Below are 15,343 nucleotides of genomic sequence, written 5' to 3'. Positions count from 1 at the left end.
GAGACAATCAAAGACACAGTAGAACCATCATGTTTGATGAATTAACTGTCGGCCTCAGTTACACCTACAGCATTATATGTTATCTTAATTCCACAACAAAAAGATACACAGATCTCTGATGGATTGTCCTTCCAAACCCGCTACCGTTATCTGTATTGTCCGATCGTCCAGAAGAGGAACATATTTTATACTTTGCTAAAATCAATAATTAATATGTACAAAACTCATTATCTTGATATCAAACATTAATCCAATAAGAAATGATAAGGTTACCAAAATCAGGAACACTAAATATTTACTGAGAAATCCTTTCGTGGCAAGATGATTTCTGTCAAATCTAAATTATAGTGTCACAAAAATGTAACATTTCAACCACGAAACGAGCTAGTCTAACTAAAATATAACGATATTTCCTCTACTGTACAACTTGCGAGTCTAACTAAAATATAACGATATTTCCTCTACTGTACAACTAGCGAGTCTAATTAAAATTTACATCGATATTTCTCCTACTGTACAACTAGCGAGTCTAATTAAAATTTACATCGATATTTCTCCTACTGTACAACTTGTGAGTCTAACTAAAATTTACATCGATATTTCCTCTACTCTACAACAAGCTAATCTAACTAAAACAGTATTAATGTTTTCTCTACTTTTGTCTTTGTGTGTTAACAAATATTAATGATTCGGTTTTACTTAAGTTTTGATATCAATTAATGGAATTACGTTTTTCTCCTTTAACTGATCTCAATTTTATTTCTTTACCAGTGTTTTGGTCATTACAATCCATTTTCATGCTGACGTTGTATAAAGAACTGACCAGGCTTTATCTGTGATGTCAATTTTCAATAGAATATGATGTTTATGTGAGCTATTTAATGAGTAATGTATTTGACAAACATTAATACTATACAGTTTAACTTAACAGCGGTATTCATTAATCTGAAATGATTATTGTATTGAAATGTAACTAATGTAAAAACCAGTGTTAATCATAGTAACATATTTGACATAGTTAACAATGCCTGGTCGCTTTATACAATGTATATATCCACTCCGTATCTAATGTAATACAGGGTATGGTTATTTTGTCCGGACTAGCAATATTATAGAATATATACAATGTACCTTTCGAAATAATACAATGTCGCACTAGATTATGATCATGTTGGGTTTTTTTTTTGTGTTTGTAAGGGTAGTATTAAATATAATTTTATTATTCATAAGTTGACTTTTAACGAAAGGATATAATGACAAAATATGAATAGAAGAAGAATGCCTACTTCGGTCCATTGCAATGGATATGCGCGTCCATTTTGTAGGGCATCCATAGAAACCTGAATGGTTTTGGTGTGTATTTCAATAAATATGTACATCATGTTTAAATATAACTAGTATCACCACAGAAAGCTTTGTCATTACATGCAATCCAAATTATACTAAATCAGAATCATAGATAAAGTTATGGTCATTAGTTCATTTTTTCATTAAACAAAAAAAAATCATTTTTTTTATAATAATGTTCATGAGTGTAATACCTAATTATGAAAGAAATGAATTTTCCCCCAAATCTGTCGTCATCGTGAAGAGTTAGAATGTAAAGTCTTCCTTCACTGTATAGCATGTTACTAAATCAGAATCATAGATAAAGTTATCGTCATTATTTGTTTTTTTCATCAAACAAAAAAAATCATTTTTTATAATAATGTTCATGAATGTAATACCTAGTTATGAAAGAAATGAATTTCCCCAAATCTTTCGTCATCGTGAAGAGTTAGAATGTAAAGTCTTCCTTCACTGTATATCATGTAGGATACCATCCTCCCTTTGTGGGCGGTACCATGTAGGCGTGGCAAGGGTTGTCAGTTTCTTGTCAATAACTTACTTGATAGGCAGTAATATGTGTTGCCTTGGTGATGATATGAACGCGTGGATAGCATAGCAAAATCTGTTGAAACTTACATAGCTATTTACCCAGTATCGCTAAAGAAAACAATGCTTGTTGGTTTGTGTTTCGGACAAACTCTAGGATAAATCCCAGAAGAAGCCATGAGTTGTACTGACCTTATGTATCAGTTTTACCCACCGTATTTTCCTCATAAAGCAACACCTTCAGAAAATGGGGTGAGTGATATTCTTACTTTACATTACTTTATTTTAGTAAGAAAAAAACAAACCGGAAATCCCTTAGGAATTGTTGAAATGTAATTAGCAAAATATTTGTAAAGAAAGAATCTATGTATAGTTGACATTCTTTACCTTACCGAAAGACATTGCTGAAGGGACTGAGATGCTTTCCTTCCATAGATACACATTACAGAATAACACCGAACCAATTTTTAAGGTGATAAAAAGCAGAAACAACTGGTTCCCAATCGTAATCAGACTTCAGGGCACTATATATACTGGACACATGTGGTCGAATGTCTTTGGTATGAACTCTGTTGGTGTGGCTATGTGATGTATTCTCTATACTCTTGATTCTATATCGAGATGTACTGCTAAGTTTTAATCATAATAATTATTACGAATTTTGTATTCTGGTAATTCAAATGCACGTGTCGATGGAAATGCTTGTATTTGTTATCTGTTTCTCCCGAATAGCTATGAGAGTGTTGTAAAGCTTTTGTACAAGATAATCTTACTCCAATATAGACGACACAGTATTCTTTTCAGCGTTACTGAGAATGAGTTTGTAAACATTAATTAATTTCTCATCGACAGATAGAAAATAGTAAAAAGAATATTTTTTTTATCTTTTTATATTCTTTTGCAGAAACTTCCTAATCCAAGTCCGTACGAAAGTCAGCATGTGGCAGCCCCGGGAAGTTACTGCTGCCCTGGGGACATGCGACATTCTAAAATCAGGAATACAGATCCAGGAACGGATATATCAGATCCGGACTCACAACCCAAAGGGTCTCAGTATTTGAACGCTAATTGTGTTTTGTTGACCTATTTCAATGGTGATACTGCTACAAATGTAGATGAACATTTCTCAAGGGCTCTTAGTCAGCCAAGTAGCTTTACATTGGAGAAAAATGGATCCCAGACCCTTCGGCGCTCTGGTAGGTATATTGGAAACTTTGAGTGTAATTCATAACTTTGTTTTATTTTGCATCTTTAACAAGATTCGTCAGTTTGGATATATATATATACTTATATAGGTTTATCTTTACACAAACAGTATACGTAACAAAACGTACGAGTGTCCATGCAATGTTTCAAGACCGACTGGTCTCTTTGTAAAGCTCTGACAAATTATTTTTATCTGTACGACGATGTGACGAAATTGTAACTATATATTATCGGTAATTCGGTCATTCTCAAATATTCAGAACAATCGCTATACACATGAAATATGTAAAAGAAAAAGAAAAGAAGATTTTGAATATCATTCCATTGAGAACAATATGACGCCTGTTAATTGTTTGTTTCTTATACAGCTGAAGAGTGCTGCTAATATTAATTATGTTTGTACATGTTATCTACGGTACATTATGATACACCAAAGAGGTCATGGTGAAGGGAATAATCCTAATACATTTCCGACTTTACAATAATACACTACTTATATAGCCTGTCTCATTGCCTGAAACGTCATTAACCGATTAAGAGTAATACATTTTATCACATTCTTAAAAGAAATGTATTGTATCATATCCATAAGATTAAATCATTGTATCATAGTCGTAAGAGTAATACATTGTATCACATTCATAAGATTAAATCATTGTATCATATTCATAAGAGTTAAACATTGTATCATATTCATAAGTGTTAAACATTGTATTAATTTCATAAGAGTAATACATTGTATCACATTCATAAGAGTTAAACATTGTATCATATTCATAAGAGTCAACCATTGTATCATATTCATAAGAGTAATACATTGTATCACATTCATAAGAGTAACACATTGTACATTGTATCATATACATAAGAGTACTACAATGTTAATCATAAGAGTGATACATTATATCACATTCATGTCAGAAAAGCTATATATCTTAAATGTCATATCCACATCTCATTTTTATTAAGTGTATCCGCAGCTTCTGGTGTATATTTGTTTTTGTGTCTCTTCAAAATGTTGATATATTTATATACGTATTTTGCCTGTTTGTTTTAACGATTCCGCGTGTGTATTGGGCCCGTGGTATCAATGTTATGATGCTAAGAATTATAAAATTCTATCAAATGCTATTTAAAGGATTGCAATAATGTTTCAACATTAAAATATCAATTATATGAACAAGGAAAGGAAACAGCAGATGGAACATATCCTAATTAATGTGTTGTCAGCATCGATAAGAATAGTAGCCTTGCTGGTCATAATAGCATTATGTGATTGCTATTTGTTACCACATACGGGACGTAAGATGCTTTGGTGTATCTATCTGATCATATTTTATTCGCCATCTTTTTAAAATGTATCATTTGAAAAAAATATTTAGATGATTTGTATAACTTTTTATCGTTCTTATCATCTAGCCTGTTAAAGATTATTTTTAAACAATTTTGTTTTAAAAAGTTCTATCATCTAGCTTGTTCAAAATCAATTTAACTCCAATGTGTTTTTAAAAATCCTATCATTTAGTCTGTTAAAAGGTCATTTTAACACAAATTTGACATTAACACGTGACATTATTAAATCAAGTAAACTCTCAAATTTTGAGAAATGAAATATGAATATAAAAATAGAAATTATATGGGCTCTGGTGGCACGTGATGGATTGTTTTTTTTTTTTTTTTTTGCTTTTATTGTTTGCCATGTAATGTGATCTCTATCTATGAGATCATGGATAAGATAACGATGCTAATATAACAGGGGTGGGGGGTATTTTCATGTGAGAAGCTTACACTATAAGATGCATTTTTTCATTACATGCTTTCAAAAACAGTTAAGACTAAATTAATACACTTCATTTCAATATTAAGGTTGGAAATGGTTTGCATCGTGGTTTTAAAATTCGTGAATTGATGCATAGTGCATCATAAGTGAAGAGGTTCGTCAGAGATTTTCTCTTTCTCTTACGAAAATATTTGGGTGGTACTCTTTAATCTTCAATCTAGTCTCACACATATTAAACTTTAAATCGGTTCCATTTCATGTAGAACTATACGATACATTTGTACAGATTAGAATAGTTGTTGAAGAGTGTCACGTGACGAGCGGAGTAATATGCGGGGTAATTTGTTTCGACACTGATAAATCGGTCCGGGAGTAAGATAAACAGTTGTACCGCGATTTGTCAAAATTGGAAGGAGCCTTATTGCTGCATGGTGTTGATTTAGTCCGTGTCAAGACGGGACTCCCATAACCGTATTTTAACAGCTGCTTGTTTGTGAAATAATTAGCACTTTATTGGTCCAGATAAGGGGCACTATATTATCTGCGGATAATTGCCTAGCCACACAGAAACACGACATGACAATATTATTTAACACTGATCGCTTTTGTTTCAAATTTCTTTCTTAATAAAAAAAAAAAAGTGTTTAGTACCAATCCATATTTGATTCTATATCATAGTATTCATATCACATCATCGTATATTTGGATTGTTATAAAGAGCCCTGCACACTTTTATTGTTCTGACCTATACAATGTAGTTCCAAGAATCTTGAATAAAATATAAAAGACCATAAACGGTTTATTTTATTGATTTCCCTACATCAGCATACATCATTGAAGCAATGTATTGTTACTACTTATATACAGTAATTTATCCTGTTGGCACCTACATCTATAATTATATATAAACATAGTCGACAACTAATGACACCCTCTGTGTATTATCGCCTATCAGGTTATTTCACACTCTAACATCTACAAAATGTAAAATGATTACCATTTTGATAGTTATTGTTTTAAATTATTTTTGTGTTTTATTTAATGACAATTCTTAGTTTACATTGGCGAAAACCACTTCAATGTTTAATCTACCTTTAAGGTTACCATGTTCTCACACTCATTTAATTTACTAATTGATATAAGCATTTCCGTATTGATTAAAATTTCTTGTTTTAAAAATTTACTTTCTTTCTTCTTTTAACATACGTAATTCATACATCGTTCGGACACCGACAAGTACATGAAAATATTGATTATTGACAACTACTTTTATTTTTCAGGTAATAATCTCCTCTTAATCCAGTATCATATTTCACATTTGGTCCTTATTGTTAACATTTTCTATCAATACTTGGTAAAAAAATTTTTTACCGATATTACTATCTTATATTAATTCCTATTATTTTTATTTTTCGTAACTATAAATGAAAGGGGGATTTTGGAGAGGGAATCTGCAGAAAATTTAACCTCTGTTCATTTTTGTTTTATTTCAGAAACCCCCTTAATGTGTCAACGAAAACTACCGCCTTCCTTCTGGAACAGTTCCTACCAGCCTCCCAGACCGTCATTCGCTTCCGGAAGTAGTGCGGACTATACAAGGGACTATCTGACGTCACCGTGGTACACATTGTCCAATAACTGGCCATATCATTTCGCCGCATCTCAATCGTACTCCAATGCACCTGACTTTGCTCGATCTTTTCCATATTCCTCCTTTGACTCGGCCAGTAAACTTGGTCCCTCATATCAATCATTAATGCTAAGGAGTGGATTTGACTCAAGAAATTCTAAATACGAAATGTCAAAACTTTCAGACTCTTTACAAGGAGCCGGGAGTTACTATGCCTCATTACAAAGATTTGGTGCGGATTTATCTTCCAATATGAACTATGATTCCTCGACGACATCATGTAAGTATAGCTTATAAATATAATATAGATGGATATTAAAGGTAATATTTTTCCGACATAGAGTAAGTATTATTGATTTAAACAAGGAAAGGTTGCTATATATTTTATATAATACCAAGTTTCAAACTTTTCGCCTTTATATTATTTTTTCATCTTTTTTATCCAAAGGGGCATTCCATTGTTTGAATAAAGAAGTAGGTAACCAAAATGAAACTGAATGGAAATGTGTGTTTTTCCCAAGTAGTAAAAGTTATAATCTTTACATTAATACAGCAGTTTTACTCTCAAGGGAAACCGAAGGGCTTCAAGTATTAAATCCTAAAAATTCTCAATTCGACCCGAAGTATCACTAATTACCGCAAAAAGCAGACGGTATTTCAATACTGATAGGCACATAAAAACTCATACAATCCTATTTCGCGCATATATTTTATCAATATAAAATGTGCATGTTTCTGATGTCCGAACGAAGGAATGAAGGAAGTGAATACACAATTAATTGCTTCCCGTAGTAATTATATGTTACTCTGCCTCAATAATTGTTGTGTTACTTAAAACCGATCCGTGTTAGATCAGATTTAGGACGCTATTTTTTTCATTTGCTGGTGTTAATAAGATTCATTTCTAAACCATGGTGACATTTTGTACATTTTTGTGCTAAGCAGTGTGTGTGCTTTCGGCTAAATAACATCTTCTACTAATTGTTGTACCGAAGTCGAAAGATAAAAAAAAACAAAACATTGCGTTCAAATACATAATAAACACACTGTTATACTGAAATGAATTAAATATATACTACGTTGAGTTGAAGTAACTGCTTACTTTTACAAAATGTAAGACTCTCTGTAGGTTCATTATATTAAGATTTCGGGATAGGGTTAAAAAAAAGTTGATATGCTATGGATCAATTCATATTGGAAATAGAGAGAAACATAGATAACATCTGACATAATGCCTGTAGTGAGCAATGCGCATGTACATGGTTGTAGAAGCCCGTAATATAATAGTTGATAGATACACATGTATGTAGTTGCAAAAATGATTTACTAGACTTAATTGATACTCTCAGAAATGTGTAACGTGATATCAAAATGTCAATCAAAAGAAATAAACATGACAAGATGGACAATAAAGTACTTACATGTAGTGTGTACATTATTATATTTTATTGGGACTATGTTCAGAGTAGTGACAAATTCTTTGTTAGGGATCGGACCAAATAGTGTTTTTCAGCAGTCCATTTACTTTATGATTTGGATTTGGAGTATTTTTATGTTCAATGTCTCTACATTTTTACTTATCAAAAGATAGTGAAATTTGTCTCCAATGTATTGAGATTATACGTAACGTAATTTATCTTCCCTTCTTAGGGTATTGTGCCACCTTCCTATTTCGATGGGAAGCTTAATATTTGAAGTGCAAGTTTTGTAATAGGGATTTTATTCTGAACTGATAATTTAGTTGTTTTGAATTTAGAAAAGAAATTACTTCTAGACGTAAACATTCTAGGATACTTTATTTGATTGTTGATTAAAATATTTATTTGTACTGAATAAGATGAAATGTTCATTGTATATTAACAATTGCTTTTTTTGTGGTTAAGTATATTAATAACCGTATTTGATGTCATTAACTAAAGTTACAATATACAATTCGTTTAATATTACAAACTATGAAAAAGGATCCAGAAACAAGTTGTGAAATAATACGTTACAGAAAAAAAAATTCAACACGAATGAAAATCAAACTTACATCATTGCAATAACTGAAATAGGAGATTTGATTAAGAAGGAAAGCAGAAATAGGAAAAGAAAAATAGCATTAGTATTTTACGATATTCTGAAAAAAAATTAAAAAAAAGATATCGCTACGAAATCCCAATTACTTATAATTCTGAATTGAATGACTGTGAAAAAAGTGTACTGTGTAAATTACTGAATGTTTGTGTTGTTAAGGGAATAAAGAAAACAAATATAACGAATTTATAAAACAATAATAGACTTCTAGTGTGTATAGTCCACGAGACGATAAACTGAGACTCTAGTATCATTTAGTAACTGAGTTACTGTTCTCACGTGCTACGGTTTAGTTAAAAGTAAATTATTTTTATTTGTAACCAGTGTGTAAGATATTAGTTGTTTACCTATAACCATTGGTTAAACAAATTGTACTTATTTATAACCAGTGTGTAAGATATCAGTTGATTCCCTATAACCATTGGTTAAACAAATTGTACTTATTTATAACCAGTGTGTAAGATATCAGTTGATTCCCTATAACCATTGGTTAAACAAATTGTACTTACTTGTTACTATTTAATGAGAGAAAAGTTTCTGGTTTCAATAGAGCAAAATTGTTTAAAGATTTGCCATGTAGTAAGAGAAATTGTTTTAACGTTTTGCCATTCCGAAAGAGAGACTTTGTTTCATTGTTATAATTTAGTAAAAGTGAAATTTGTTTTACGTGTAACCATTTAGGAAGAGAGCATTTGTTTTGCGTATTACATTTAGCGAGAAAGAATCTGTCTTAACGTTTTCTTTGTAATCATTTATCAAGAACGAAATTCTTTTTGATTTAACCACTTTGCATATGATATATTCGCAAACAAAACCATTAGGTAAAACTAAAATTTGCTTTATGTTACCATTAAGAGAGGTTTTTTTACATGTTACATGTACCTTATAATGAGAAGGAAAACATTCTTACCACTCAAAATTTGGTAAGAGAGCGCATTTTAGTTGTCATTGAAATATATTCTTTTATCCTCATTAATTAGTGCGCTAATCAGATATTGATTTCATACTAATCAGGTACAAACACATATCAAGGACATTCGAAAATGACGCTATAGCTAAATTAACGTCAACTACAACTAAATGCGTTTGACGTCTTTTATCAATGATTTATGGGATGCAATCATAAGAATTCATCCTAAACTGCAGAAGCAGAAACAGCTTCGGTTAGGTCTGATAAGAGATAGTAGCCTGATACACGACCGGTCTGATACGGGGATAGCAATACTCAATAGGCCAGTCACTATTATCGTTGATTTGCCGAAACGAAAGTTGTTGAGCAGATTGGTGTCGGCGTGATTTGTTGTTTTATAATCAGATACATGCTCCCTTTAGATTGGCTTGGCGCACGTCTCCATATGACGATTTGTGTACTGATATGTATTTACCGGTAGATGTTGGGACGGATTCAGGCTACTTACAAGTACAATGTTTTACATCTCATAGTCGTTATACCACTCCAGTATGATCTATGTGACAAGTATTGTAAATGTACATATTTTAGTGGTAATCTTTTTCGCTTTAAGCGATAGAAGCATTATGCTTAATTATCATTGCGCAAATTGCACCAGATATATACTGTTTTATATTATGTTATATATACTGTTTTTGTATAAAATAATTTCGGCGCGCCAATTCATCAATGCGCTAATCTGTTCAAATTCAGAAATGCACTGAAATGTTAGCGGGTCAAATAAAGTACGTACACTGCACCGCGCCGATATATTAATGACAATGTCGTTTGGAGTTGTTGAATACACTAATAGTAAATATTTATTTATTTATCGACATGGTCAACAATCAACAACAGAAATGTGTTTTACAGTGAATATGGAGGATTCTACAAAAGATATAAGCTCCGTTTTAAACAAATTGAGCTTTTGAATGTTGATGATTGAAAATGATATAAAAATAACTCGGAACATATTTTGTTTTCATTTTAAAATGCCTAACTTCTTAATGGGGTGGGCATAAGATCAATGATTTAATGAATTTTATATTTTCAATAAATCTCTTCTTTTTCTTTCTTTTTTATTCTCAATATTGCTTTGCAAAAAAAACTGAAGTACGTACACATACATATATACTCATTATTATGTCAATACTAGATTGATTTAAAACGTGACAAGCAAATACGATATGTTATTCCATGTATACACATATAATACTTATTTGAAGTCTTATGAATTTATTAACTCACAACAACTTTTTTCTATAAGATTAGAAAGACATCGTGTTCATTACATGTATCATCTTTTTGGGAGTACATTTCAAAACATGTCGAAAAAGTATACTGATCAGGAATATTTCCGTATCGCTGTTTTACACTGTCAGGAAACTGACCACTACACTGTAAAATCTAAACTTTGCTGCCATGTATTGGACAGAAACATGTATAAATAAACGATTAACATCGCTACACGTATTCATGATAAGACTCGCATTTACTAATTGTATTTCAAATATTCTTGTGATATTCTATATATCTATCCTGGCCCCTGTTTCATCGATATTCATTAACTTTTTTTCATTTTCCACAGGAAAGCATTGGAGAGAGTTCAAGGAAACCTCATTAACTAGGTATATCCCTTACATTCAATAATGATTTCCTATGGGAACATGTTTTAAGGGCGTTCCTGTTAAGTTTAAAGAATGCTGACGTAACGGGAGCCAATTCGTTATTTGATCATTTTAGAGTTAAAGAGTGGGTAATATCTACATGCTTTGTTTTGTTCCAGCACTGGACTATCCCTTACAGAGTATGAGAAAGGAGATTTGTTGGTAACCATGGTACCGTCGACCTTATCACTTACATAGTATGAGGAAGGAGTTTGCTGGTAGCCATGGTAACGTCGACCATTCTTGCCGTCATAACATGGTGCTGTTCTTCACATCCATAGTGTGTGTTGTCCAGTACATACCGCCATACAATGGTGAACGACACAACTAACGCATGGAAGAGAAACACATTTCTGTCACAGGAAACTGGAAACCACACACATCCATGTCTCTGTCACAGGAAACTGGAAACCACACACATCAACGTCTCTGTCATAGGAAACTGGAAACCTCACACACACACGTCTCTGTCACAGGAAACTGGAAACCACACACATCCACATCTCTGTCACAGGAAACTGGAAACCACACATCCGCGTCTTTGTCACAGGAAACTGGAAACCACACAAATCCACGTCTCTGTCACAGGAAACCACACACATCCACATCTCTGTCACAGGAAACAGCTGGAAACCACACACATTCACGTCTCTGTCACAGGAAACTGGAAACCACAAACATTCACGTCTCTGTCACAGGAAACTGGAAACCACAAACATCCACAGGGGCCATGTACTGTGGGACAGTTTTACAAGCAATTCTGTCATCGGAAACTCATATATCCATTGAACAGTGTGTTTGGTTAAACAGGGACTTCTTTGTTACTGGAAACTGTGAACCGTCAGTACAAGGTACTGCGTATAAAGGTTTTAATGACTTATAGGGGGATGGAAACTAGAAACCACGGACACACTGTACCATGTGAAAAAGGTTTTCACTAGACCATTTTGTTTTTTTTTTGTAATTCGGAAATTTTGAATACCGGCAAAATTTATATGGGTACTTGTATGATTGAAGAGGAATGAATGTACGATATATTTGGATACAATAATACGATTTTCAGAATGAGTAAATAAATAATGTAATAACGTTGGGGAATGAATTACATACGATATACAGAAGCGATTAGAGAAGGCTGTGTTTCAATATCACATACAATATCCATTCTAGGTTTTGGTGGAACTTCTTGCAACAATTGTGTTCTGTGTTCATTGTGTCCACCAGTGAAATCGTTTCAGCAAAATTAAAAGAAAGAAAAGAACAATTAAAGTAGGAAGATATCTGATATCGATTTATGTATATATTTGTGAAGAAGATATTGAACGATTATTTTGTCAATAAAATGAAATCAAAACTTTCCTTGTTGTTTGATTTATAAAATGATTAATTACGAAAAAAAACTGTTAAAAAACTAAGTCAAAACTGACGCACATGCTAATAAGTTTCTTCAAAATTCAAAATTCTTCATTATTCTCAAGACACATTTGTGTGTTGTACAATTCAGAAAACAATAAGCATGCCACACAGAGTCATAGCGTAGTGACATAATGGCATATACTAAATCCACCATAATCATTGGTATTTCCTGTCACTATTAACGAAATATCAATGAGAATGCAATTTCAAATGTACAAGGAGTACATCTCGTGTATATAGCGATAAAATTGTATATACTGTACTTGAAGCATATAAATGACCCTTATCTATGGTATCTCACAACGTTTACCATTTATAGTAGAACTAGATAATACAATACCTAATAAGTATTTTATTTGAGAAATAAATAACCAGTGTAAGTAAAACGTAACAGTCGAATTACGATAAAAAGTACGTTATAAAATGTGACGCTAAGGCAGACTCTACTACTACTATTACTAGTTCGACTTAATAGAAACCTGGAATAAAAAAATGTCGTCAAAGTCAAATCGTCTATACTGGACAATACAAAAGACACCAAAAACACCTTTAAAAACAAACTGAGTGTAGATACAGTAGAGCTGAATTGAATTTAATGAATACTGCATCATAAAGATGTTTCGTCCTAGAACTCGTCATTGATAAAACAATTGTTGGAATGATTATAAATAATTATGGATTTTGGGCATCAATTAATTCTACATACTGAATATGTTGGAGTACGATGCATCATCAGAGAAGTATAGAAAGTGACGATAACCAGAAGGGAAACTGAGAAGATATCAACCTTATAGTTTAAGCAATTCAATTTGTTTATTAACCTTGAGCTTTACAGCTCATCAGTACAAACATATATAACAATTCATACATCGTTCAGTTGGCGGGCACTGCATTAAAGCAGTGTAGAACAGACAAAATAAATAGTACAGAGAATGGACTAATCAAAATTAGGCAATATACATTAAATCATACTTTCCCGTAGTTGTGTAGCATCATAGATATATTTACTCAGCATTGATAGATCTCTGAAATTAGTTGTACATAGTAATTAGGTTAACTTGAATTCATATGGGTTTTTTTCAGTAGTACTTTTTAATACATCTTGATCTTAGGGTTTGAAAAAAATGGCAAATTAACAGAAAGTGATACTCGTCTTCTACGTCTTCTATGAGTTACAAACTCTACACAGACGTTCATTTCTTGCAATATTTTGATAACGTCCAGTTTCAATATGCAGGGTATGTGCCGATAGACGAATTATATAGTCAAAGCAATTCTATTACGCTTTGGGATGTTTTTACATAAATAATATTGTAGTGAAATGTTATCTACTAAATGTCTATAGAAATTACATTTGAGGAACTATCTAATACATGTCTTGTCTTGCAATATCAAATATTCTTTGTTTAATACATGGCTAATCAATAGAAGCATTAAGATTGATTTGATTTAACTACGTTTCGCCGAAGCCAAGTGACAAATGTCGCCCAATTAAAAACATATTGGAATATACATTAGTTCCTCGTAAGCAGCTGTGAGAATGCAGTTCTTAGTGTTTGATAGCTTAAACTAATACTTAATTAAATCATAATGCTGGGTATATACAATTGGAAATCTACCAATTTCAAACTAAACAATCAATCTGAGAATTTAAGATATTTTATAACAATATGATATAAGATTAGTATATATCTATATATCAGATAAAATCCGAGTCTGTGCCAGTATCTGTCATTTCTTGTTATGGAAAATAAGTCAATTTTATTTTTTAAAAAAAACAACAGAGAATACCGACATAATTCCTATTCTTAATCGATAAACGAGAGCAGAATACGAAAAAACCCATTTCCATCGACACTCTAGAAAACAAAAGGAGAATAAAACCAGAAAGAATGCATTCTTTATTTCAACAAGGTCTATTATCAAGACTCAAAAGTAACAGCCGGTCGTTTCCTTACACACTATGGTACCATCGGTTGACAGGTGTGACAAATAGTTTGATATATTGTTAACTCTTTGTTTAACCCATTGTATATTTTATAACGAAGATATTTGGATGTCAACAAATGTAGTATTTAAAACAAACATCAGGATATAGTATCTTATATGTATATCTGGAATCGACTTGAGTAAAAAATACCTGGAGTAGTAGTAAGCAACAAATATGCTTTTGTACAAACACCAACTCGGGTTGCTTAAAACACAGAGAAATGCTGTTGTTACACACACAGCCACCCTAGCACCTTCTCATCACACACAGATCAATTACAGTTTAGTATTTCACACTGGATGTTGTATTACCGTAATAGGATAAAATTGTTAAATTTGTTCATATGATATCATATGGGAAATATTTTAGAAAGAATATTTTATACCATACCATATATGGTAGTCGGTGCATCCATTTTTGTGGTGGTGAACCCTCTACATTACTTCAGAAATTCTACACGTTGGGTGTAATGACGAAGATTATAGAGAACTGTAAAACGTTTTCTACCTTACACTGTACATCTGTAATCAAACGAGTTACATGTGCTTAGTAGTTAAGTTGACATTTTACCAGTGAGAAATAGACAAATATCAAACCGTGAAAAGTGTTATATTTCAAGTGTAAAAATACTACTTTGAAGACAGATATGAAATCACAAATCGCTCTATCAACTGAGCATCAATTTTGATTACCTTTTCAGCAAATTCGGGAAACATGGATTAGTTACGGAAATTTGTCAGAAAATGCAATAAAC

At 32.1% G+C, this 15,343-nt stretch overlaps 1 protein-coding gene across 2 annotated transcripts; it reads left to right on the top strand.

Moving 5' to 3' along the window:
- Positions 1–1,992: 1,992 nt before the first annotated feature.
- Positions 1,993–12,541, top strand: LOC117327747 (transcription cofactor vestigial-like protein 2). 2 transcript variants are annotated; one of them, XM_033884878.1, is made up of 5 exons: positions 1,993–2,127; positions 2,780–3,071; positions 6,355–6,771; positions 11,105–11,144; positions 11,303–12,541. In XM_033884878.1, coding segments are annotated over exons 1-4 (786 nt in total). In that variant the 5' UTR covers positions 1,993–2,052; the 3' UTR covers positions 11,107–11,144; positions 11,303–12,541. The 2 variants fall into 2 exon arrangements, with proteins under 2 accessions (XP_033740769.1, XP_033740768.1); XM_033884877.1 differs by lacking the exon at positions 11,105–11,144.
- The last annotated feature ends 2,802 nt before the right edge of the window (positions 12,542–15,343 follow it).

The sequence above is a fragment of the Pecten maximus genome, chromosome 5 (assembly GCF_902652985.1).
Source record: "Pecten maximus chromosome 5, xPecMax1.1, whole genome shotgun sequence".
Lineage (NCBI taxonomy): Eukaryota > Metazoa > Mollusca > Bivalvia > Pectinida > Pectinidae > Pecten > Pecten maximus.
Note: the sequence above shows the minus strand (reverse complement) of the source record. Positions and strands in the feature narration are given on the sequence as shown.